At 37.9% G+C, this 22,915-nt stretch overlaps 1 protein-coding gene and 1 long non-coding RNA gene across 13 annotated transcripts in view; one reads left to right on the top strand and one right to left on the bottom strand.

The window, feature by feature from the left end:
• The window catches only part of DYRK1A (dual specificity tyrosine phosphorylation regulated kinase 1A), a 153,737-nt gene that overhangs the window by 52,660 nt on the left and 78,162 nt on the right, over nucleotides 1-22,915 (top strand). For 11 of the 12 annotated variants that reach the window (XM_049627869.1, XM_049627867.1, XM_049627871.1 and 8 more), the window contains one exon: nucleotides 1,060-1,145. The exons of the other annotated variant lie outside the window; for it this stretch is intronic. In XM_049627869.1, coding sequence (XP_049483826.1) covers nucleotides 1,136-1,145 — 10 coding nt within the window. In that variant the 5' untranslated portion in view covers nucleotides 1,060-1,135. The remainder of the gene's footprint in view (nucleotides 1-1,059; nucleotides 1,146-22,915) is intronic. 12 annotated transcript variants of the gene reach the window in all.
• On the bottom strand, nucleotides 14,844-15,820 carry LOC125920744 (uncharacterized). The gene is made up of 2 exons (XR_007457178.1): nucleotides 15,124-15,820; nucleotides 14,844-14,885 (listed from the first exon to the last, which is right to left on the bottom strand). It is a non-coding gene; the product is annotated as an uncharacterized LOC125920744 (long non-coding RNA).

Genomic DNA, 22,915 nt, shown 5'->3' with positions numbered 1-22,915 from the left:
GTTTTAGATAATAATTTAGGAACACAGAACTTACTTAGGAAAAAGGATTAGGAAGCAGGATGATTGGGATTCCCTAATGTAAAATTTAGGGAATTACAGACATCAGGATCGGAGAGAGTGCTAACAAAGAAAAACAACCTAGTTTAGACTTTGTTCAGACAGGGAGAGGATCTGCAATTGTATTCTAAGGGGTCCTCAGTGCCCATGACCAATAATATCTTTCAGTATCACTTAAGTTCCTTTTGGCTGGCCTGGGAACTTGGCCAACGTGAGCAGCATTACTTCATTAGTAATATTTACTGAATTCCACAGTATCCGTTGAAAAAGTAGGTTTGTAGACTGAACTCATTTATAAGTTAGGTTGTAGCCTGTCCTTGTCCTTGTCTCTCGTCTGTTATCACCTGCTCTCAGCTGATAACATTGCGGTTGCCATTGCTTTCCCATCAGTCACTATAAAATTTGCTGCTCATTTGTGAAATACCAATGGAAGCAGTAAATAGGAAGTCTGGTGCAAGACTTACAGTAAAGTAAGAGAAGCCACTTGGGGAGCAGAAGCGGCCTGTGGGCTTAGGTGGGGGCAGTTGAGCAGTGTCTCAGAACTTCATTGACAAATAACCTTGGTAGATTGACAAGTTAATCTTAACCGTCAAGCAAATCGAACTACCTCTGATAGTAAGCCATGATGAGAAGTGAATTCACATTCATACTGATTTGTGAATTGATGGTATTACAAAATGTACATTTCCCCCCAGATAAATTACATAGAAGAGTGAAATATTGACTTTATTTCATACCTAGAAATGCCTGAAGTTTACATTGGTGGTAGACAGATTTTTGAAACCTTTTCTCCCTGGCAATGGAATACATTACATTATATATATGTATAATGGATTTTCATTAATGAAAATTATTTTCAAGTAAGCTTAATAAATGTTAGTGTACAAGTTTACAGTCACTGTATCTCTGTTTTGGGGATTGTAGTTACGTTAGATGTTCCTCAATTAGGGGTGATTGTCTTGCATCCTTATCTCTTATCATAATCTGTTTTTCTTCACACAGTGTTATAGTTTTGCTGCTGGACTCTTCCCTCCCTCCCCCCACCCCATCAGGATGATATGAGACTTGAAAGAAGACGATGCATACAGGTGACTCAAGTTTTGAAATACAGTAAAGCTATGGCTGTCTGAGCGAATGTGGGAACTGGTGCTGTATTTTGAATGTGGGTGCTTTCTGATAAACATCGTAGTGGGGGGAATTATATTTAGATTGATAAATACAAAGATAGTTGTGATATTTAATAAACTTGACTTTGGAATCTGTTTGATATTAGTGACTGAGTAGTGTGGTATTAACACAAGTACAGCATAGTAATTGCTAGTACTTGACTTTTTCAAAAGTGGTTGGTTGGTAATACTTTGATAAAAATTGAAGCGCTTCTGTCAAAAACAAAAAAATATTCACCTTTATGGTTGAATGCATGTTTCCTTCAGCTCCCCATTAGGATTGAGCAAATCTTTTAAGGGCATACAGAGTAGGTGTTCGTGTATCTAAATTCAGACTGACAGTTAAAGTAAGGATATTATACCCATATGTATGATTCCTTGGAAAAATAAAGTCTGGGATTTTGTTTTTTTCTTCCCTTGTTCCCTCCTTCATCCTTTCCTCCAGCCCTCTCTTTCTCTTCTTCCTTCCTTCTTTCCTTTCATCCTTTTGTTATTTGTATTTACATGGGAGAAGCAGTATAAAGGCATTTTTGAAAGAGTATTTTTGATTGAGTTACTAATTGAGGTGATCTTATTAATGGAAAATGGAAAAATGGAGGCTAGCCCATCTATGGCTGTGTTCATACTCTTGAAACTACAGGGTGGCTGATGGATAAAGTGGTAACTTTTAAACTTGTATATTCTTTAAATCACACTGATTGTGAGGCTTTTTGTTGAACCAAGTGCCTTATATTTATAGACTTTGTCAGGATAGTCTTATTGGGTTATATTTATAAACTGTTTGAAAATGTGGTCTTTAACTGGGAAAGAAGTAATGACATAAACCTTACATAGAGATTTAATCGCATTATTGGTGTAGCTCTTAAAGTTTTTGTGACTGGTTTTTGTTTTTGGTGATCTATGCTTTCTAAAGGAAAAAAATTACCTTTTTGACTTTAGAGTGGGATTCAAAAAAATGTCTCTACTATTTTGAATGAAGAACTGTGTTTTGAATATATTTTTAAATGAAATTGTAGATGAAATAATGTTTTACATTAATGCGGGATTCACAGAATCTTCTGGTAATTCTTTTTTAAGTAAAAGGTGATTGGGTAATCCTCTTTGATCCGTCTCTCAGACGTGCGCCCTAGAGCTGCCCCGTGTACACGTTCTGGCTGAGGGGCTCGTAAAGTCATCGTGGTGCCGAGGCTGAGTGTCACTGTCCTAGAGAAATGAGTAGGAATATTTACGGAGAAAAACTTTAGAATTGGATGAAAATTTTGTTGTCCGATTTTGTAAGTTTGACCTCTTGGTGCCGGAACAGTTTTCAGCACTGTCGGCCCGCGGATTGCTCGTCGGGCACCATAGGGCACATTGGCTTTCCCAAGTAGGTGTTCGCTTTCAACCGAGGTCAGTAGAGACACCAAGCATTTGTGGGGTATCTCCTGGATTTATCCATGAATAGTTAATGATTTTGGTTGGAGGTGTTCCTGCATGAAATTTTGAGGTCGTGGCAAAGTTGCTCTTTTCTTTCTCCTTTAATCTCTGTGAGATACAAAGGGTTCCCAAACAGCCCTTTTTCTTGAAAGGCTTATGGATGGCATGAGGTGTCTAAAGAGTAAAAACAGTTTATTATAAAGGTTACCTAGTCACTTTTATGAATGCCGGAACACAAAAATTCTACGAAGATTCGATTTATGATCTAATGCGGGCTCTCTCATTTGGCCTGGTGTTCTTTAAAAGTTATCAACACTTGGCGGCTTATGAGGGAAAAACTCAAGAAGGAAGATCTGGCTTTCTCTACATATGTATTAGCTGTTGCTATATTTCCCTTTTAATGACTTAAAGGTTAGTAATTGTTTTTGAGTACGAAATTAGCAGCTGTCCTGATCATCATTAATTAAGGCAGCAGTCACTCTTGTGTTCCTGTGCACACATTTTATTGTACTTCACCTGATAGAACTTGACCACACAAACACTCACGAGGAGTTCTCCCGTGAAAGCTATTTCTGGAATGCTGCTGCGTACTCGAAAGTGGGTGTTCTGTTCTCCCTAGGCTTTCATGGCACTGACTCTCTCTGTTGGTTAGATGCTACGACGCCCTGCTCTGTCATCCCACTTGGGTGGTTAGGTGTGGGTCCAGAGCTGCTAGAAAGTGTGTTGAACTAGGTGTTGACTGATGACTGGTCTTTCAGAAGCAAAGGCTTTAATAATAGATTTTTCTTGAGCACCAAGCTAAAGTCAAACTTCGATGCTCTGCTAGTACTTGTGTATATGGGTATTCTCCTACCCTTTAGATTTGAGGGTCTTTTTGCATATTGAAAAATAAGACCATAAATGAAGCAAAATTGAATTGTTTTTAAATGCGGGGACAAAAAATTATCTGTGGCCAAACAACTATTGGGCTCACGTTTGCCTTGTACCGGCTACTGTAACGTACTGTGACAGGTGGCCTGCCCACAAGGATCCCTGTGCCTAGAAGCTAAGGGCACCGTTCAGTTGGGGAAGTGGGAAGATATGTAAACAAACGCTGCAGTGGATATTTGTCATCAGTTCTTAAAACTTCTGTATTGAATTCAAGGCCTTAGAGTAAAACCAGAAAGCTCTCTTTGGTTAACAGCATTCACAGTACTTGGCCCTCACCTGACCCCCACGTGCCGACGTTTCGCGTATCTACTTTCGTGTCCTACTCCTTTCTCCTGAGCTCCAGACTCCCGTGGCTGCCCCCTGGCTGTCTGCTCTGCGCACATCCCTGCCCTCCCATTCATTCCCGTTAGAGATGAGTGACAGTCTACCCAAGCACACCGTCCTCCTCGGAGCCTCGGAGCATTCTTTATCCTTGTGAATTAAGAGGTAACCACGTTTCACTTATTCAAGATGCAGAGGGGCACTTGAGTGGCTCTGTTGGTTGAGCTTCGGACTCTTGATCTCAGCTCGAGTCATGATCTCAGGGTCATGAATTCGGGCCCCATGTTGGGCTCCACACTGGGCATGAGCCTACTTAAAAAAAATAAAAGATGTAGAATCACTTCTGAGATTGCATTTGGAAAATGCACTGCCTCAGAGATTATGGTGTACATTAATATAAAAGCTCTTGCATGTTTTTTTCCAGTTTGTTGGATAAAAGGACCTCCCACCTTATTTGTTACTTATGCTCGTGAGTATCCAATGGAACATAATTTGTGGAAAGCTGTTGGATACAGCAGTCCATACCATGCTTGATGTTGACATCGTCTTTAACAATTAGGATTGTCGAACAATAGTCATAGGTTAGTCATTTTAAAACTTGAAAGAGTTCTGGAACATATAGAACTACAACTCTTTTAGGTGGAATGCCTTGGAAATTACTTTAAATTGTGCTGATTTGCTCATAGGGTCTTTGTCATATTTCTTAAGCGTATGAATTTAAGTGCTTCAAACTAATATGGCAGAATTTGAAACTTTAGATTCTCTAATTCATCTTATTATTTATTTATTTAAAAAAATTTAATGTTTATTTATTTTTGAGAGAGAGAGAGACAGAGTGCGAGCAGGGGAGAGGCAGAGAGGGGAATCACAGAATCCGAAACAGGTTCCAGGCTCCACGCTGTTGTCACAGAGCCTGATGCGGGGCTCGAATCCACAAACTGCGAGATCATGACCTGAGCTGAAGTCGGACACTTAACCGACTGAACCACCCAGGCACCCCTCTAATTCATTGTAAAATGTGAGTTTTCTAGGGCAAGGTTTCCATATTTAATAGTCGTAGGAGTATGGCATATTATTAGGGTAGCAGTTAGAAGTCAGATCTGTAAATTAAAAGAAAAAATGAACTTTTAAATCTCATTCAGATGTAGGGTGCATTGGGTTTGCACATTTTAATATTTTGGCACATAACTGCCAGTTTGCCTCCTTTCAGGATTGTTCTTCACACAGCCCTGTGCATCTGGTCTTTATGTTTTTCCCTTCTGTAGCTTCTACTCATTTCTTAACCCTGGGCAATCAGATTCCACTTCTAATAATTGAACAAATTTATTGTTTTTGGTGAATGGTAAATCCATTGGATTTATGTTTTGCTCTCAGTCTGTTACTTTTTCTCCCTGTTTATTAAGTAATACGCAGACACTGAAGAAATTTGGAAATTTGTAAGAATAGAGAGAAGTAGGAGGAAGTTCCCAAAGTTCTGTCCAGTTCACACTGGCACGTTTCCTTTCAAGTTTTTGTTTTCTGTGCCACTTTTGACACTCAGGATGGTGTGCTTGGGTTAGAATGTATTTTATGTTATTTACATACTCTCTTTTTTTGGCTTAGCATTGGATCATAAATATTCCCCTGTGTCATCGAAAACTTAGCTAACTTAGTGATCTGCTGTAAGATCACTTGAAACTCGAAGCAAATCGGGAGCATTCGGAACTGTAGCTTTTTTGAGGGTGAAGTACTTTTGGAAATGCACTTTAAAGTGTGCTGATTTGAGGATATTTCATTAGGTGATCATTTCCTAGTTGGATATCTCCTATTTGACATTGTTTTTAAATTTTTCTTTTCCTTTTTTATTTTAAAGTACTAACATCTGTGCACAAATGTTTGGTTATGTGTTAAATTACTTTCTTATAATTGAGTCCTAGGAGTGTGAGTATTGGGTTATAGAGTTTTGAAAACTTTTAAGGCCCTTGATACAACTTTTCAGAAAACTCTTTGGTAATATGTACCAATTTATACCCACTCACATTACATGAATGTGTGTCTTTGGATACATCTTTGTGAGCGTTGAGTTTTACAGTTAAAAATAACTCTAATTCAGCTGGCAAAAAGAAGAATCTCCTATTTTAGGAAATACAAAAGTAATAGTGTATACTCAATAGAGGAAAAAGTTTTAAGTGCTTCAGAAATGTCTAAAGTAATAATTGGTGCCTGGCTGGTCGGAAGAGCATGTGACTCTTGATTTCGGGGTCGTGAGTTCAAGTCCCACAGCATGTGTGGAGATTACTCAAATAAATAAAACTTAAAAAAAAAAGAAACGCATAAATTAGGCAACAAAGCTAATAGTTTGGTAGATATTCTCCTCCCAGGTTCTGTCTTTCTAGCAAGTCATTTTTATTTAATGCTTTTATGGCATTTGCACTCGTTCGCTTAACTGTTGTTTTGTCCCACCTGGTCTGACAGTTCCCCAAGGTCAGATGGCTATGGCTTGTTCTCTTTGTGTACCCTGTGTCTGTTGAGCAGGGTTCCTGGGACATAAAAATGGCTCGGTGAATTCTTTGCAAAGATAGTAACTTTTGCCATCCTTATCCCTAAATAATATTTTAATGTGAGTGTCTGCTCTGATAAATTTCTTAAAATGGCTTTAAGACTTCCACATTATCTTCCCTCTCCTCTCCCTTTAGTATTTCATGTTTGTATTATTTCAGCTTCTAATCGCTAAGTGGAAGCAGTTAATGATGATATGACTAAATATCACATCAAAGAACATACGATATTTACGGGAACGATGAGAAAGCTAAGGGTAGCCACATTGCAGAGTTGAATTTCTTAGTCCTTAGGGCCTTTGTTCTAAGACCCAGGTGAGAGCAGATAAACTTACATTTGTTAATTTTAGACTTTAGGGATACTTACTATACGTATCTCCAAAGAATGTTTGAGTTCTGGGAAGATGACAGCAGGACGTAGTTTTTTGAATCTCCACAGTTTTCTCTAAAAACAAAGTAACTAGAACAGCGAAACGGATACCTCGTGGACACCACCTCTACAAGATGAAGTGAACGGTGTCCCCACAAACCCCAATGCAAGTGGGTGAGGGCCAATCTCCAGTAACTACAAGACGTGCACGGTGTCCGTGCTTGTACAGAAGGAGGCAGCAGGCCGTCTGAAGGGCCCGAGAACAGGAGAAACGCAGGATTGCCAGCAAAAACTCCCTGGAAAGGGTGGCCACAAATTTGAGAACAGTAGCGGAGACAAAGATGTTTTCAAGTTTCCAGGATATATGGGGCGCGTGGCGAGTTCTGAGGGTCCGAGCCGTCTGGTCCCTATGAACTTTCAAAGACAGTTGAAGCTCCTTTCCTGGCCAAAGCTCTGCACTTGAGGAGACACTGCTGGGAACGGAATCCAAAACAAGCAGGATGGCGACGGTGGAGGCAAAGGGAAAAAAGGTCGGATGAAGTGAGGGAAGGTGAACACACAGGAGATCTCACTTACGAGGCTGTATTTCAGTACCCTTCATGGAGACATAAAAGGACCAAAACCAGAAAAGTTCTTCAGTTTTCTAAGTTTTTTTTATTTTAGGGGTGCCTGGGTGACTCAGCTGGTTAAGTGTCTCACTCTTGATTTCGGCTCAGGTCAGGATCTCATGGTTCGTGGGTTTGAGCCCTGCATTGCGCTCTGCACTGACAGCGTGGAGCCTGCTTGGGATTCTCTCTCTCTCTCTCTCTCTCTCTCTCTCTCTCTCTCTCTCTCTCTGCCTCTGCCCCTTCCTGTGCTCATGGTTTCTCTTGCTTTCACAAAACAAATAAGTAAACTTAAAAAAAAAAAAGTAAAAATAAATGTTTTTTATTTTACATGAAAATGAGCAACAGGCAAGGATTGCAGTCATATTTCCCACAGAGCTTTTGTAAGAAGAAAAGAATAAGGAGCAGAGTAATATTTGTGCAGACAGTGAAAGCGTGACAGAGAGAAATGTCCATAAAGCTAATGAAAACGATAACCTAGTGTTTTAGAACAAACCCAAACAAATTTAGAAAGCGATATGAATATGAATATAAATCCGGATAGAAATCCTAGAAATGTGGTGGTAACTGAAGAAACAGGGAGAAAGTCATTAATAAAAATCTAGAAGCCTAATCTAGAAGGAACACAAGAATGAACAAACACAATAAAGAATTTCTTTTTTTTTTTTTTTTTTATAAAATTTTTTTTTTTTTAACGTTTATTTATTTTTGAGACAGAGAGAGACAGAGCATGAACGGGGGAGGGGCAGAGAGAGAGGGAGACACAGAATCGGAAACAGGCTCCAGGCTCTGAGCCGTCAGCCCAGAGCCCGACGCGGGGCTCGAACTCACGGACCACGAGATTGTGACCTGAGCCGAAGTCGGACGCTTAACCGACTGAGCCACCCAGGCGCCCCCACAATAAAGAATTTCTTTAGCGAACTGGAGATAAATAGAAAAAAAAAATTAAAAAAGAACTGAAGAAAAATAACCATCTAGAAAAAGGTGACAGTTATTAAAGACAGGCAGTAAGGTTTCAACATATAGTAATAAGAAATCCTGAAGAACAAAAGTAATGAAACTTAATATATACTAAAAGTTAAATTTCCTGAAATTAAAAAAAAAAAAAAAAAAAGGATTTGCCACCACATTTTGAAAAGGTATGTTGTATACTTGTGTTATATGGGTCCAGAAATGACCCAACATGTAGACATATTTTTAAAAAATTACTGGACTTAAAAGATTCTTGGTGGGCACCTGGGTGGCTCATCAGTTGAGCGTCTGACTTTGCTTCAGGTCATGATGTTGCAGTCTGTGAGTTCGAGCCTCGCATTGGACTCTGTGCTGACAGCTCAGAACCTGGAGCCTGCTTTGGATTCTGTGTCTCCCTCTCTCTCTGTTCCTCCCCCACTCACATTGTCTGTCTGTCTCTCTCAAAAGTAAAGATTAAAAAAATTAAAAAAAAAAGATTCTTGGGGTATCTAGGCAAAGACATAAGTCATTATTAAAGGGAAAGAATAGGGGTGCCTGGGTAGCTCAGTTGGTTAGGCATCTGTCATCGGCTCAGGTCATGATCTCATGGTTCGGGAGTTCAAGCCCCACACTGGGCTCCGGGCTGACAGCTCAGAGTCTGCAGCCTGTTTCAGATTCTGTGTTCCTCTGTCTGTGCCTACCCCACTCATGCTCTGTTTGTCTTTCTCTCTCTCTCTCTTTCTCAAAAAAAAAAAAAAAAAAGTTAAAAGTTTTTTTTAAGGATTTAAAAAAAAATAAAGGGAAAGAATAATTAGATTACTTGATTTTGATAGTAACACTTTATGCCAGAAGCAGTGGGGTAACATTTAGTATTCTCAACAAAAACAAAAAAAAGAAAGCCTGGAATTTTATATCCAGCTAAATGGACTAAACTATAAAAACAGACAAAGTGTTAGGAACACAGGTATGAATTTGGGGAACTTTGGTTTCTTTTTGAGCACTTCTTGAGGACTCTACTAGAGAATAAACTTGGGCAACCCAGAAAGACTGCAGGGACATGGATAGAAGGGGAGCGTTAAACAGATGCTTGTGGAACTGAAAAGTGAATGATGGTTATCTGTGAGTGTGTTCTAGAATGCCCGTGCTCTCTGCAGTGAAGGTGCAGTTCAAATAACTGGAAAAATGAAAGAAGAAAGTTGCTGATTGCTTCATAGTTCTTCATGGGGAGTAAAAGGGTAGTACTTCAAATGAGATGCTCAGAGGAGAGGACAGTTTAGGGGAGACCGTTACTCGTTAAATTTCGGTGAGGATTTTAAGTAGGGAAATCAGCGGGGCCTACTTCTTCAACTCAAGACACGTAATGAGAGGGAAGGAAAAGAGAAGAGGTTTGGGGCTGGCTATGCCAGAAATATGTTAATATAGAACTGACTATCAGAACAAAGTACAGAGCTCTAAACCTGTTTCTTGTGGAGAACTAGAGAAGCATAACGATGGTAAGAATACCTTGTAATACACAGAGTACATGGTGTGTACATAGCACACGCCCAGGAGATGTGCTCTTATTTTTATGATTAGTGTTCTCACCCCATCCAGTCGTTACCGTACTATTTATGTGTATTGGGGGCTTGCATTTTCTTAAATTTCCCCTGAATTTGAGAAATTGGGATGTCTTTTCAAACTACACGTTAATGTTCCAAACTTTATGTTAGGCTTGTATCACCAGAGTTAACAGTCCGTTCTAATTCATATCTCATTTACACAACTTAAAATTTGTTTTGAAGGAGTGTTTTGTCTATTATTGGGATTATGCTACTTTGTGGCCTATGATTTGGACTGTGGAATTAGGCAGAAAGCATTTCCAGGAGCAGGGTAGGCGGAAGGGGAAAAACTGTGATGGGTAAAGGGTGTTATTCTTGGAACCAAGATAGCTGAAAATTAACATTTTGCTTTTTCATACTTACGAAATGATGAATGTATAACATCCATTTTTACATGAATATCTTGTTGCATTTATTATATTTTTCAACAATATCCTTCAAAATTGAAAGATACCTGAAATACTTAAGCTCTTCTTTTTCCCCATTGAGTAAGACACAACATGTTTGTAATTTTTTTCTTCCTTTGACAGCAGGGACTTTTTCCTATCCCCTCACCTTTTTTATAAGGTGGGGGGGGGGCGGGGGCGCACGCACGTGTGTGTGTAACTATTCCATGAAACATAATTTATGTGCCATAAAAATTTATTCATTTTATGAGTAAATTTGAGTTTTTGTTGAACTAGCACGATTGTGCAGCTCTCACTACCACAATCCAGCTTACATACTGTTACTTAAAAATAACTCAAGTTCAGGTAGAACTTCTTTAAAGAAGACAGTGAAAGTCACCAGTGATCCTAACATTCAGATTTACTTTGTGTGCTTTGTGGCTCCTTTAGACCATATTTAAGAAACAAAATCGGGGTCATATTTTACTTTTTATAGTCTTTTACAATTTCAACACTTCTCCATCATTAATATTCTTTTATAGCATCATTTTTAATGGCTAATTGGTATTCTACAAATTAGTTACTATTTAACCTATTCCCCATTGTTGCTAATTAGTTCATAAATAATGTTTAAGTGAACATTATTGTGTAGTCTTTTTGTTCCTCTTTGATTTATTGCCTTAGGTCTAATTCCTTGAAGTTGTAGTTGTTGAATTAAAGGATATGTACATTTTAAAAGACTTACGATACATATTTTCAAATATGTTTTAAAGTACAACTGTCACTTCTACCAGTTACACATCAGAACTTTCCCATGCTCTCGAATCCTGGCGATTTCAAAATGTTTGTTAATTTGATAGACACAGTAACTTAATTATTTTCCCTTGCACATGTTTGAATGTTAGTGAGACCGAATATGTTCTGTGTTATTCATGTGTTATGTTTTATGTTATTCATATGTGAGTTTCCTTTCAATATTCTTTGCTGGTATTTTTTTGAGGTTGTTGTTGTTGTTGTTGTTGTTGTTTTAATTTGTAAGAGATCCTCATTGAAGCTTTATTGTAATACCAAGAACTGTTACAAGCAATTTACATTTTTTTAATGCGTTTACTCTTCATGGTAACTCTGAGATAGGCATGATAAGCCCAGCAGGGATTAGGGGGCCTGCCCCAGGTTGATCCTGTGAAGCTAGGATTCAAACCTGGGAGCAAGCGTGACTCTAGACTCTAACCAGTTACTTAGTTACTGCCAATCAGACATTTTCCAGTTTGCATTTGTCTTTTTAATTTTTGTTCCCAGTGTCATTATACAGGATTTTAAAGTTTCTGTATGGAGAAACTAGGTCTTATTAGTGTAACACCTGGGACATAATAGATTCTCAAATATTTCTTGAACAAATGAGAACAAACCCATTAATAATCTGTTGATGGTGGTGACCTTTTATTTTCTGGATTGTATTTCCTCTTTTAAAGAGATTCCCAAGAGTTTCATAAATAATTTACTCTTTGGTTTCGATAAAATATAATAAGCTTATCTGTATTAGCTTTTCTGGAAAGTCTGTGGAAGTAACTGCTGCTTTAAAAAGGAACATTGTTCTTAGGCAAGTATGAGTTGTGAAGAATGTGTATTATCAACAGTGATTTGAATTGTAAATTCAAGTGAAATAAAATATGTGTTTTGGTTCTAGGAATAATTTGATGAAGTTTGGTTTTTGTAGTTTTAGAAAATGGGTAGATTTGGCCACTGTTTAAAAAGATTTTTGAATAAATTGTGGTTTACTTTAAGAAGTAACAAGCTGTAAAAGGAAAGCCCAAACTAAGAAAGCTGAAGTAAAAAGTTATTACGGTTTAAGATTTGGATATTGTAGATTACTTTCTCTAAAGGTGTGTAATTTAAGATTTTACCTCTTTCTAAAAGGTTTTGTCTTCCTTTTCCTTTGATGTTTGACATCAGGCTACTTTGTAGTCTTTCTTTAGTTTGGTCAAGACCTGTATATCCTTCATGCTAGTCTTTTTAAAACGTGTAGCATCTTGGGGCGCCTGGGTGGCTCAGTCAGTTAAGCGTCCGACTTCGGCTCAAGTCATGATCTCACAGTTTGTGAGTTCGAGCCCCGCGTCGGGCTCTGTGCTGACAGTTTGCTCAGAGCCTGGCGCCTGCTTCGGATTCTGTCTCCCTTTCTCTCTGCCCCTCCCCCACTCACACTCTGTCTCTGTCTCTGTCTCTGTCTCTCTCAAAAATAAATAAGCATTACAAAAAAATTTAAAAAAACGTGTAGCATCTATATCGTTGAATGGATCTCTGTGTTAGAGATTAGATTAGAGAGAAACACAGATTTATCTCCATTTTTATACACCATCCCCGAAATACACTCCATGGAATCAAGTACTCCAAAAAGCAGACACTTGAAAATGTAAATATTTATCTTCTTATTGTAAACCTAGATCTCCTTTCTGTAAAGTTATAAAAGTTAAAAAAAAATGTGTTGGATATTTGCTGTTTCTTTAACCTGCTCGTTACAACCAGCATTCTTTCCTCCTATTAGAAGTAGTATTTTTTAGGCTATGTTCAGCTGACATGTTAAAAATTCATATTTGTACTTTTCCTCTGTATTAAGCAGTAATTACTCAGTTTACATGCGTATGCTAGTACTTCATTATGAAAGGAAAAAATAATCAGTTTCCCTTATTCTCCTTAGTGGTAAAATCACTTTTAATCTTAAATTTTTATTTTCATTTATTTTTATTTTTTTATTAAAAAAAATTTTTTTTTAACGTTTATTTTTATTTTGAGAGAGAGACAAGAGAGCTTGAGTGGAAAAGGGACTGAGAGCGAGAGACACAGAATCTGAAGTAGGCTCCAGGCTCTGGAACCCATGAACCGTGAGATCATGACCTGAGCCGAAGTTGGACACTTAACTGACTGAGCTTGAATTTTTCAATTCTTGAATTTTTCAATTCTTCCTTTGGTTACTTCTGTAACTGTAAATATAGTAATGTGTTTATAGCTCTGTTTTATTATTTAAAAAACTAATGACTGTCCTCCCAGAAAGACGAAATCGAATAGCTCTCTATGCTGCTTTTCTTCCTGCCAATTTGTCTTCTTCTAAGTTTTTTTTCTGGGGGCGCTTGGGTGGCTCAGTTGGTTAAGCATCCAACTTTAGCTCAGGTCATGATCTTGTGGTCCGTGAGTTCGAGCCCCACGTCGGGCTCTATGCTGACAGCTTGGAGCCTGGAGCCTGCTTCCAATTCTGTATCTCCCTCTCTCTGCCCCTCCCCTGCTTGCACTCTGTCTGTCTGTCTCTCTCTCAAAAATAAACATTAAAAAAAAAATTAAAGGTTTTTTTTGTTGATTATGACTAAAATTTTATAAAACTGATTTAAACCTCTCTTTCTTGATCCATCACTTTTAGACAATTTCTCTTGATTTCCCAAGATACTCAGTGAGGGTTTTAGGACCTTTTTTATATTTCTTAACTACGTCACAGACTTTACCCACCAGATAGTCACTTTTACATTGTATGTACATAAGTGTATACACTTTTACGCACCTTTCCTTAACTAGAACTGAATCCCATGTTTTGTTTTTGAGATTCTTTTGAAAATTGAAAACAAAAAACTGTCCTGGAAAAGTGGAGAGAGGGAGATGTAAATATTGTGTCACTAAGTTTGTTCCACTCGTAGGTGAGATGCTAACCCTGGGACTCAGGTGTGGTGTTGGCAATATAATGGTTGGTTTTGTAAGAGGATTTAATTGTCTGATACTGTATGAGTTGATATGCATTGAACTTTCACCAGAAAGAACTTTTTTAAAAGCCTCAGATGCAGAGTAATTGTTTATCACACTTGTCGTCACCTTTGGTCTTTACATGACCCTCCCCCCCCCTTTTTTTAATAGTATTCTAATAGTAAATACCTGTGCACCCCTGTTGCCCAGCTCAAGAACTTCACTTCCTCTGCCATGTCAGCTTCTCCCCCTGTGAGAGGACTGCAGACAGGTTGGGTGTTTACGGTGAGCCATTGGACTGGCAGGCTTCAGTTCAGCAAGTGTGAATTGGGGTCTTGGCAAGAAGGACTCATTTGTCCATTGCCAGGTTGAGGAGGCCCCAGCGAGAAGTATGGACTGCTGGATTGCCCATCTAGCCCTTCTAGGCACGTGACTTAGTATCCTCACAGGGTCTTTCTTTGGCCTTAGCCTGGGTTTCAGTGGCTGAGACTCCGTGTGTTGACTAGTGGGTACTTCCTAGAGGCACCCGGAGAGGAGTGACCATGTGGCAGATAGTTGTCTTCTTTTTCTCCAGTTTTCCTTTCTCACCCAGGATGGCACTTGCCACTTCCACTGTGGTTTCTGGTGCCAGCTTTCAGCTGGAGGGCTGACATTCCTTTGATCGTTGGTATGATCCCATTGGCCTTTTGTCCTGAAGAAATCTGTCAGAATCTTTGGTTTACTGTTAAGTCCCTATTCTGTGCTTTAATTAATTGATTTTATTTTTGTGACTCCCTACTACCATTTTGGCGGATATTATGGACAATATGAACAAGTATGCTCAGTCTAGCTAGTGCTCTAGATTTTCTTTTTTAAATTTTTTTTTTTTCAACGTTTTTTATTTATTTTTGGGACAGAGAGAGACAGAACATGAACGGGGGAGGGGCAGAGAGAGAGGGAGACACAGAATCGGAAACAGGCTCCAGGCTCCGAGCCATCAGCCCAGAGCCTGATGCGGGGCTCGAACTCACAGACCGCGAGATCGTGACCTGGCTGAAGTCGGACGCTTAACCGACTGCGCCACCCAGGCGCCCCTCTAGATTTTCTTTTTTAAAAGGACCCTCTTCTCCCATCTCAGGAAACTGAACTTCTAGGTGTGGTGTTGATTTCTTTTCTTGCTGGTAGTCTAAGAGGATTTTTTTAAAGCACTATTCCAATTATGGCCTTGGTTCTCTGTTTACTGGTGAATTCTGGTAGCACAGTTGACCCTCGAATGATGCAGTCAAAAATTCAAGTATAATTTTTGACTCTCCAAGAACTTTACTACTACTGTTAACTACTTAACTACTACTGTTGACCAGAATTGTTGCAGGTAATGTAAACAATCGATTATCATGTTTTGTTTTGTATGTTGTATGTATTGTATACTGTGTTCTTAAAGTAAGATAGAGAAAAGACCATGTTACTAAGAAAATCGTAAGAGAAAATACATTTACAGTACTCTTTATAAAAAAAAAATCATGTATAAGTGGATTTGTGCAGTCAAACCCTTGTTCACAGGTCAACTGTATAAAGAAGTAGGTGGCCTTTTGGTCTCAGGAAAACATTCCTGCTTTAAGTAGTATACTTTAAGTGTAGCACTTAAACTTGCCCATGTGAGAAGCAGCCGTGTTGAAAGTCAATACCTGTACTTCATTTTCTGCCTTTGTGACTTTTGGTTTGGGTCTGTTTGGAAGCACTTTTTTCTCTGTCCCTGATCTTTTCACATGTTTTACCTCCCCATGGACAGATACATGGCCTCTCTTTATTACCTTGAGTTTTGGAGGATGACTGCTTTTCTCTTTCAGGTGCTTCCCACGCAAAGCTCTTGAAAGTGAAATTTTCAGGGGTGCCTGGCTGTCTCAGAAGAGCATGCAACACCTTTTTTTTTTTTTTTAATGTTTATTTGCTTTTGAGAAAGAGAGTGGGAAACAGAGGAATTCAAATGGGCTTCACACTGACAGCAGAGAGCCCCGTGTGGGGCTCCAACCCACAAACCATGAGATCATGACCTGAGCTGAAATCGGCTGCTCAGTCGACTGAGCCACCCAGGTGCCCCAACTATGCAACTCTTGATCTTGGGGTCATGAGTTTGAGCCCCATGTTGGGTGTAGAGATTACTAAAAAAAAATAAAGTGAATTTTTCATATTCATTAAAAAAATTTTTTTTTAATGTTTTTATTTATTTTTGAGGGAGAGACAGAGTGTGAGCTGGGTAGGGGCAGAGAGAGAGGGAGACACAGAATCCGAAGCAGGCTCCAGGCTCTGAGCTGTCAGCACAGAGCCCGACCCGAGGCTCGAACTCAGGAATCATAATAAGATCATGAGCGGAGCCGAAGTTAGATGCTTAACTGACTGAGCCACCCAGTTGCCCCTTTATTGTTCATTTTTAAAATAAGAATAAATATAAATCTGTCCTCTTGTTTTCACATGACATGGAAATTGACAAGTAAATATTTAATACAGTTTAAGGTGAAGGCACTTAACAAAGATGAAACTCTTTTATTGCCTTGATAAGCACAAGGCAAAATGGGTTTTTAACCCTCAACTTAATTTGTGAGAATCTTTTTTTGATTTAGCGATATGCATTAATAATGGTAATAGTTAAATAAAGGCCTGATCAGTCAACTTTTATATTTCCACAATACTTGGATGAGGGAGCAAAAATACATTTAATATAAAATAACGAGTATTGATAATGTTCTAGGAGTCTTTTTTGTTTCATCAGGGGAAGGAGGAAGAAGATGAAACCATACCCCACATTGAAATAGTTGATCCACAAGGGTAAAGAATATTCCAGGCTTTAAAAATTTATGTCTTTGATACAGATTTAAATAAAAGTTTACCTTCTGTTTTTATAAGTGGACTTAATGAGAAGGAGGGGGTAAAAGAAAGCATGGAGATTCCTCTTAAGTTGGAGACGACAGATACTTGGCTTAATCTTTCGTAAAAGATGGTTAGCAAAACAGAATGGTGGCAGGCTCATTTTATGGAATGAGGTTTTACAAACTTGATTAAAGTAGTTGCCCAAAAATGTTTGAATATTTTTCCAGATTAGATGGCTTCAAATTAATCTACTTGCCATATTTTAGAATTACAAAGTTACATTGTATATCTCCCTAAAATACAAAATCGTTATGGTGTGATGTCATTTCAGAAAATCGTGGATGATTTATTATTTGGCCTAATAATGGCCTGTTCAGACATTGAGAGGTTGGAGGCTTCTCATATATATTGAGCATCATTAATTATCGATGAGAAGTTATTTAAATATATTTCTTTTTACCATATAGGGGAGAATGTAATTGGGATACTGTATTTAAAAAATTAATGATTAAATTATTCTTAGAAAACTTATTTTCTTTAGTAGGAATTGAATTCTAAAATATACTTTAGTAATGAAGGTTTATTTAGTGAGTTAACTATTTTTAAACATTTTAAGTGTTTAATTTTGGAATCTGATAGTACTAGTCATTGACACTTTCCTAAACTAAACTCCACAATTTAAGTAGCTTAAAAATTTTTTTGATAAACATTTTAAATTCAGGGTGTTTTATCCTGGAGTACCTGTAACCAGGCAGAGGATGTCTCCTTGGGTCTCTAGGCCACTAAAGAAAATAAAAGTGCCAAGGTTTTAATTTTTCCCCCTTCAAGGACAGGAAAGTTTCATGATATGAAGAATGTTTAAGAGGTGGACTAGGAAACATTCCTGTTTACATGGAAAATGCTTTGTTTACTGATGTTGATTGGAAGCTAGTCTTAGGATTGCTTTCCCAATGTGGAGGGAATAAGAGAAGCCTGAACCTGGGAGAACTAGCCAAAATGTTAAAGGCTCATGGACAAAAATGTGAACTAAATTGATTTAAAAATTTTCTCTTATTTCTCTTCTTGCCTTTGTCCTTACTATTAAAGGAGGTTTGTAAGCATTCCAAGTAGTTAAGCACACCAGATGATACCTAAAGTTTGAAGTGAAGTGACATTGAGTCTTTCAGGGAGTGGATTAAATGCTTTGGGTTTGATAGTGATTTTCAAACTTTTCTTAAGCCTTGATTAGTAGATGCTGTAGGTGATGGCATGGGGAATGATTCCAAGCTACTCTTTTTTGAAAGCTTATATTTAAATATAATTTTCGTATGTGCGGGTAAACCAAGATACTTATTGATTCCTGACTGATCTATTGATTATTCATAGATACTGTTTGAAGATGGTTTGAGAGGGCTTTGATTTTCATCTATAGATAGGATCTTTTATGCACTATTTTTCTAAAAAGCATAGTTTCTTTTTTAATAGAATGAGAGGTTAGTATTAGATGATTTTTAAGCTTTCTTCCACCTTTAAAGTTCAGTAATTGATCTCTCTCCTCCAAGAAGCTGACTCTGGTTTGGTTTTATTGGACTTTAAGTGGTTTTCATCCAGAATCTCTAAGTGGAGAGAACATGAGAAGAAGTTAGGAGACAATTATGGGTGGTGGGTGCTTGAAGATGGTGAAGTGGCTTCAGTTTTCTTAAAGGGGAAGATAGTATGCAGTGATATAGGACCAACATGCTGTTTTCTTTCAGTCTCGTGCTCAAAATCTGCTCTGTGTCTTAATTCAGTGTAGTTTTCAAATGCTGAAAGTCTTTCTGGAGACATTTACAGACATTGTGCGGAAAAACAGATTTTAAAATCACTAACTTCCTTGGTATGGGATGAATCTGTACTCCATTTAGAAGGAGAGAATTGCTAGGATAGGTGGGACAAGTTGATCTATTTTAAAATAAAATTGTATCTTTTATGAAGATAGAATTATAAGGCACAAATGGGAACTGTGTCTCCTTGACATGTTTCAAAGCATTTCTCTGAATATGTGAGATTGAAGAAATTCTCTCAACAACTAAGAATTGTCTGAACACTGATGTTCTTTAAAATTATCTTTGTAGTTGTTAGTATGTACTGACAGAGGTTTTCTTTAATGTTTTATTCCTTATGAGAAAGTTTACATGTGAATATAACGTGTTTATATTATGCTTATATCTTAGTTGAACTTGGTTCCAAAGAGTCTTGTTTACTTAGTCCCAATTTGCATATCCTAAGCCCTATAGGTTAATACTTAATTTGGGTTTTATTATTTTTAAATTATTTTTGAAGTTATATCGTAACGTGTCGTAATCAGAAGCAAAATATTATTTTTCTTCAGTCTGATAAAATTTAAGACTTCTAGCAAGCCATGTGTTCTGTTATACCCACCTTTCATTTAGCCTTCCCATAATAGAATAAATATGCTTTGTAGGATTCCTCAAAAATGTAATGTTTGAGAATCTTTTTAAATGTATAGAAAGACATTTACATAATGCTTGCTTTTGACTAGGTGGGGGAAAAGTTGAAATGTTGATTGCAGCTTCTGTTAGAAAAACTCATCTATAGAGTAAAAAGTTAAAATGATAACAAATACACTACTTTGTATTCTGTGTGTATTACCATTGGATTGCTTTTGGAGTGGAAGGTAAAATATGATTCTAATCCTTTACAGTTGCTGTTAATTTTGCTCTAAACCTGAAAGTGTTAACAGCAACTTGAAAATGTGACAAAGCTCAATTTCATTTCTTGTTTATTGCTTGTTTTCCTATTGGACAATTGGAAGTAGCTCTGCCCTGGCAACTAAAATAGGCTATTTGCATAACCTAGTTTGATTGGCTAGCATTCCGACTAACAGTTCCAATCATATGGTGTCGGTTTAGTGGTAGGCTATGCTAATTAGCCGCTGTTGCTGGGGTTCTGGATGGTTTCTGTGTGCTGTTCTGCTGCATTGTGTTGCCTGGTGAGAGACGTTGATAAATGAGTGTTTAATGATCTGCAGCAGTTCCCACTCACTGCGGGCAGGCGGATTTTAGAACAGAAGTGGAAATAAGGATTTAATTGCTCTGCTAAATACCTGTAACCAAAATATGTATATTATATCACGGAAGCTAAGTTGTATAAAATCTTCATCTAATTAAATACTTTAGAGCATAAAAGGGAAATATTTAGCTTTGTCTCAAAATATAACTCCGGTAGCAGCACTATGCACAGGTTTTCTAAAACCCTGTTAAATAAAATCGACTATTTTTTATTCCAGATGAGAAATAGTACCATTGCAGTAAGTAACATACTTGACTTTTCTCATGATGTTAACCTTTCATAAAGGTACATGTTTGTTTTTCATAAATTGCTGCAAGCTTTGGGGCAGAATTTGTCTGGTACTGCCCATGTAATCTAGCAAATAGCATAAACTCGAACTCCTGGTTCATGTTCTTCTGTTCAGTTGGAAGATCAGGTGTTATTCACCACCTCCTGCTATTACTGCCTTTCTAATTTAAGTCAGATGTTTTAACTGTTGCTTGTACTATATATATTTTTTGGTTGACATTGAGTCTTTATCGGGTGCTGTTAGGTGGCAGATTCCGTAGGAAATACAAAACTCAGTGCTTTGTTCAAGGAACATTAAGAGGTAAAGAATAACTACTTGGTAAATACTTGCAAAGTTAGATAAAATTGAAAACATTCATACAGAAAGTGCCATAAGGATTTATCCAGAAGAGTACAGGAAAAAAAAAATCAGGCATTTTAAGAATAGGGACATGGGGAATGGGTTGAGTGTTTGGGGAAGGCTTAAAGAGGAAACCCATAGAACTTGTTAAGGTTTTAATTTTTTTAAATGTTTTATTTATTTTTGAGAGAGAGAGAAAGAGAGCGCTAGCAGGGGAGGGGCAGAGAGAGAAGGAGACACAGAATCCGAAGCAGGCTCCAGGCTCTGAGCTGTCAGCACAGAGCTTGACTCGGGGCTCAAACTCACCAACTGAGATCATGACTCAAGCCAAAATCGACTGAACCACCTGTGTTAAGGTTTTAAACATGGCTTAGGATTCAAGTAGCTGGAGAGTAATAGGAAAGAAGAACACTTGAGTGTGAAGAATAGATAGCAGTTGAATGAAAGTAATTTTTCTGGTGTTTTTCATTTGTCCAATACAGATGGTCACGCTGATAGATCAAGGGCCCCCAGTGTCTTAGATATTTCACTGCCTGGGCTTCCAGGCAGGCTGGTTGTCCTTCCCTTAAAACAAGAGCTGCTGTTGCAGTGTTCTAGCTCTCATTTTCTTTGGCTTTTCTTCACTTTGTTTGGTGGCAAGCAGTGCTTTTCCCTTTTGTGTCTGTTGGTTCAAGCATAGGACTTTTTAACTTCTTTTCCTCCTTCCCTTTTGGCCCTAAAGCAGTGAAATACAAGATGGCACCAAAAATAATTCGTGGGAATTTAGAAGTCCGTCAAGTCTACGAACTTTTATGAAACCCTTTACTTGTTCTGTCTTTAAGAGTCTAGTTAAATTAGATGGATAAGCTAATTGGACAGTCTTACAGCCTTGGAAAGAATAAAAGCAATTAAACAGGAACATTTGATTTGTAAAATGCTTTCCTAGGCATATATACTTCATTCACCTACATAGTCAAAGGAACATAGACTCTTGGACTCCGGGAATTTAGAATGGTGGTTGAGGTGTGTCTGTACACAACTGTATCCCATGGCAGAGCATGCACACTGTAAGAGAAGTGGAAATTCGGAAGTGGAAGTAATCCTTTTTGGATCAGGACTAGGAAAAGATGTGTGGTGGAAGTGGTATTTCCCATGGTGTTGGGTAATGGATAGGATTTTAGTAGGTGACAGCGTAAGTCAGTAGGGTGTGGCTGATGCTATCTAGTTGAAGGTGGAGGCCCTTTCCGAACATTTTGTTGACTAAGGTTGATGGTAAAGACACGCTTATTGAGGGCCACGAAGGATGGATGGCACTGACTTTCAAGTTTCTCTTGTAAAAAAAAAAAAAAAAAAAAACAGATTTTTAAATTCTTTTTAAAGCAGTATTTCAGTTTTACGAAGACATGTCTTCTATGAATGTTTACAAATTTCAGAATAGACATTTCTTTGATTTTAAAATACTAAAACACAACATTGAATAATTTCCAGGTGTTTGATCTTTGTGACTGGAAAGTTTGAGTTTCCATCCCATGAGATGGGATGTGCTGTCGAAGAAGCAGATTTGAGAGGGTGTGCCTATAAAAAGTCCTGTTTTGGATGGGCTACAGCTTCTTTTAACAGCTTTATTGTATTATAATTGTCATATAATAAGCTTCCTCCTATTTAAATACACGATTTGATGGCTTTAAATCCACATGTACCACCAGTGAGACTTTTACCACCACCAGGATAATGAACATATCCATTCCTCCCTCAGAAGTTTCCTTGTAGTTTTTTGTAGTTCTGCTTCTTGTTCGTTCCCACCTCCCCCCAATCCCTAGGTGACTGCTGGTCTGTTTTCTGTCAGTACACATTACTTTTTCTAGAATTTTGTATAAATGGAATCATTTTGTCTGGTTGGCCTTTTTTGTCTGCTTTGCACTCAGCACATTTTGAGGTTCATCCATGATGGTAGTACATGTCGGTAGTTCATTTCTTTTATTACTGAGTAGTCGTTGTGTAGATAGATCACAAAAATTTACCATTCGCTTGTTGAAAAGACATTGAGTTCATTTTACAGTTTTGGTTGTTAGAAATAAAGTTGCCGTGAATATTAATGTACAAGTCTTTGCATGGTCATGTTTTTATTTGTTTTGGATGAAAATGCCTAATAATGGCATGACTGGATCATATGGCAGGTGTATGCTTCCTTTTTTAAGAAACTGGTAAACTGTTTTCCAAAGTGGTTGTGTCCGTTTGCATTCCTACCAGCATTGTAGAGGGCCTTTCGGTTCCTCCACATCTTGCCATATTCGGTGTGGTCATTTTTTTTATATATATATGTGTGTATATTTGTGTGTGTGTTTGTGTGTTT

This window comes from Panthera uncia, chromosome C2, assembly GCF_023721935.1.
Source record: "Panthera uncia isolate 11264 chromosome C2, Puncia_PCG_1.0, whole genome shotgun sequence".
Classification (NCBI taxonomy): Eukaryota; Metazoa; Chordata; class Mammalia; order Carnivora; family Felidae; genus Panthera; species Panthera uncia.
Note: the sequence above shows the minus strand (reverse complement) of the source record. Positions and strands in the feature narration are given on the sequence as shown.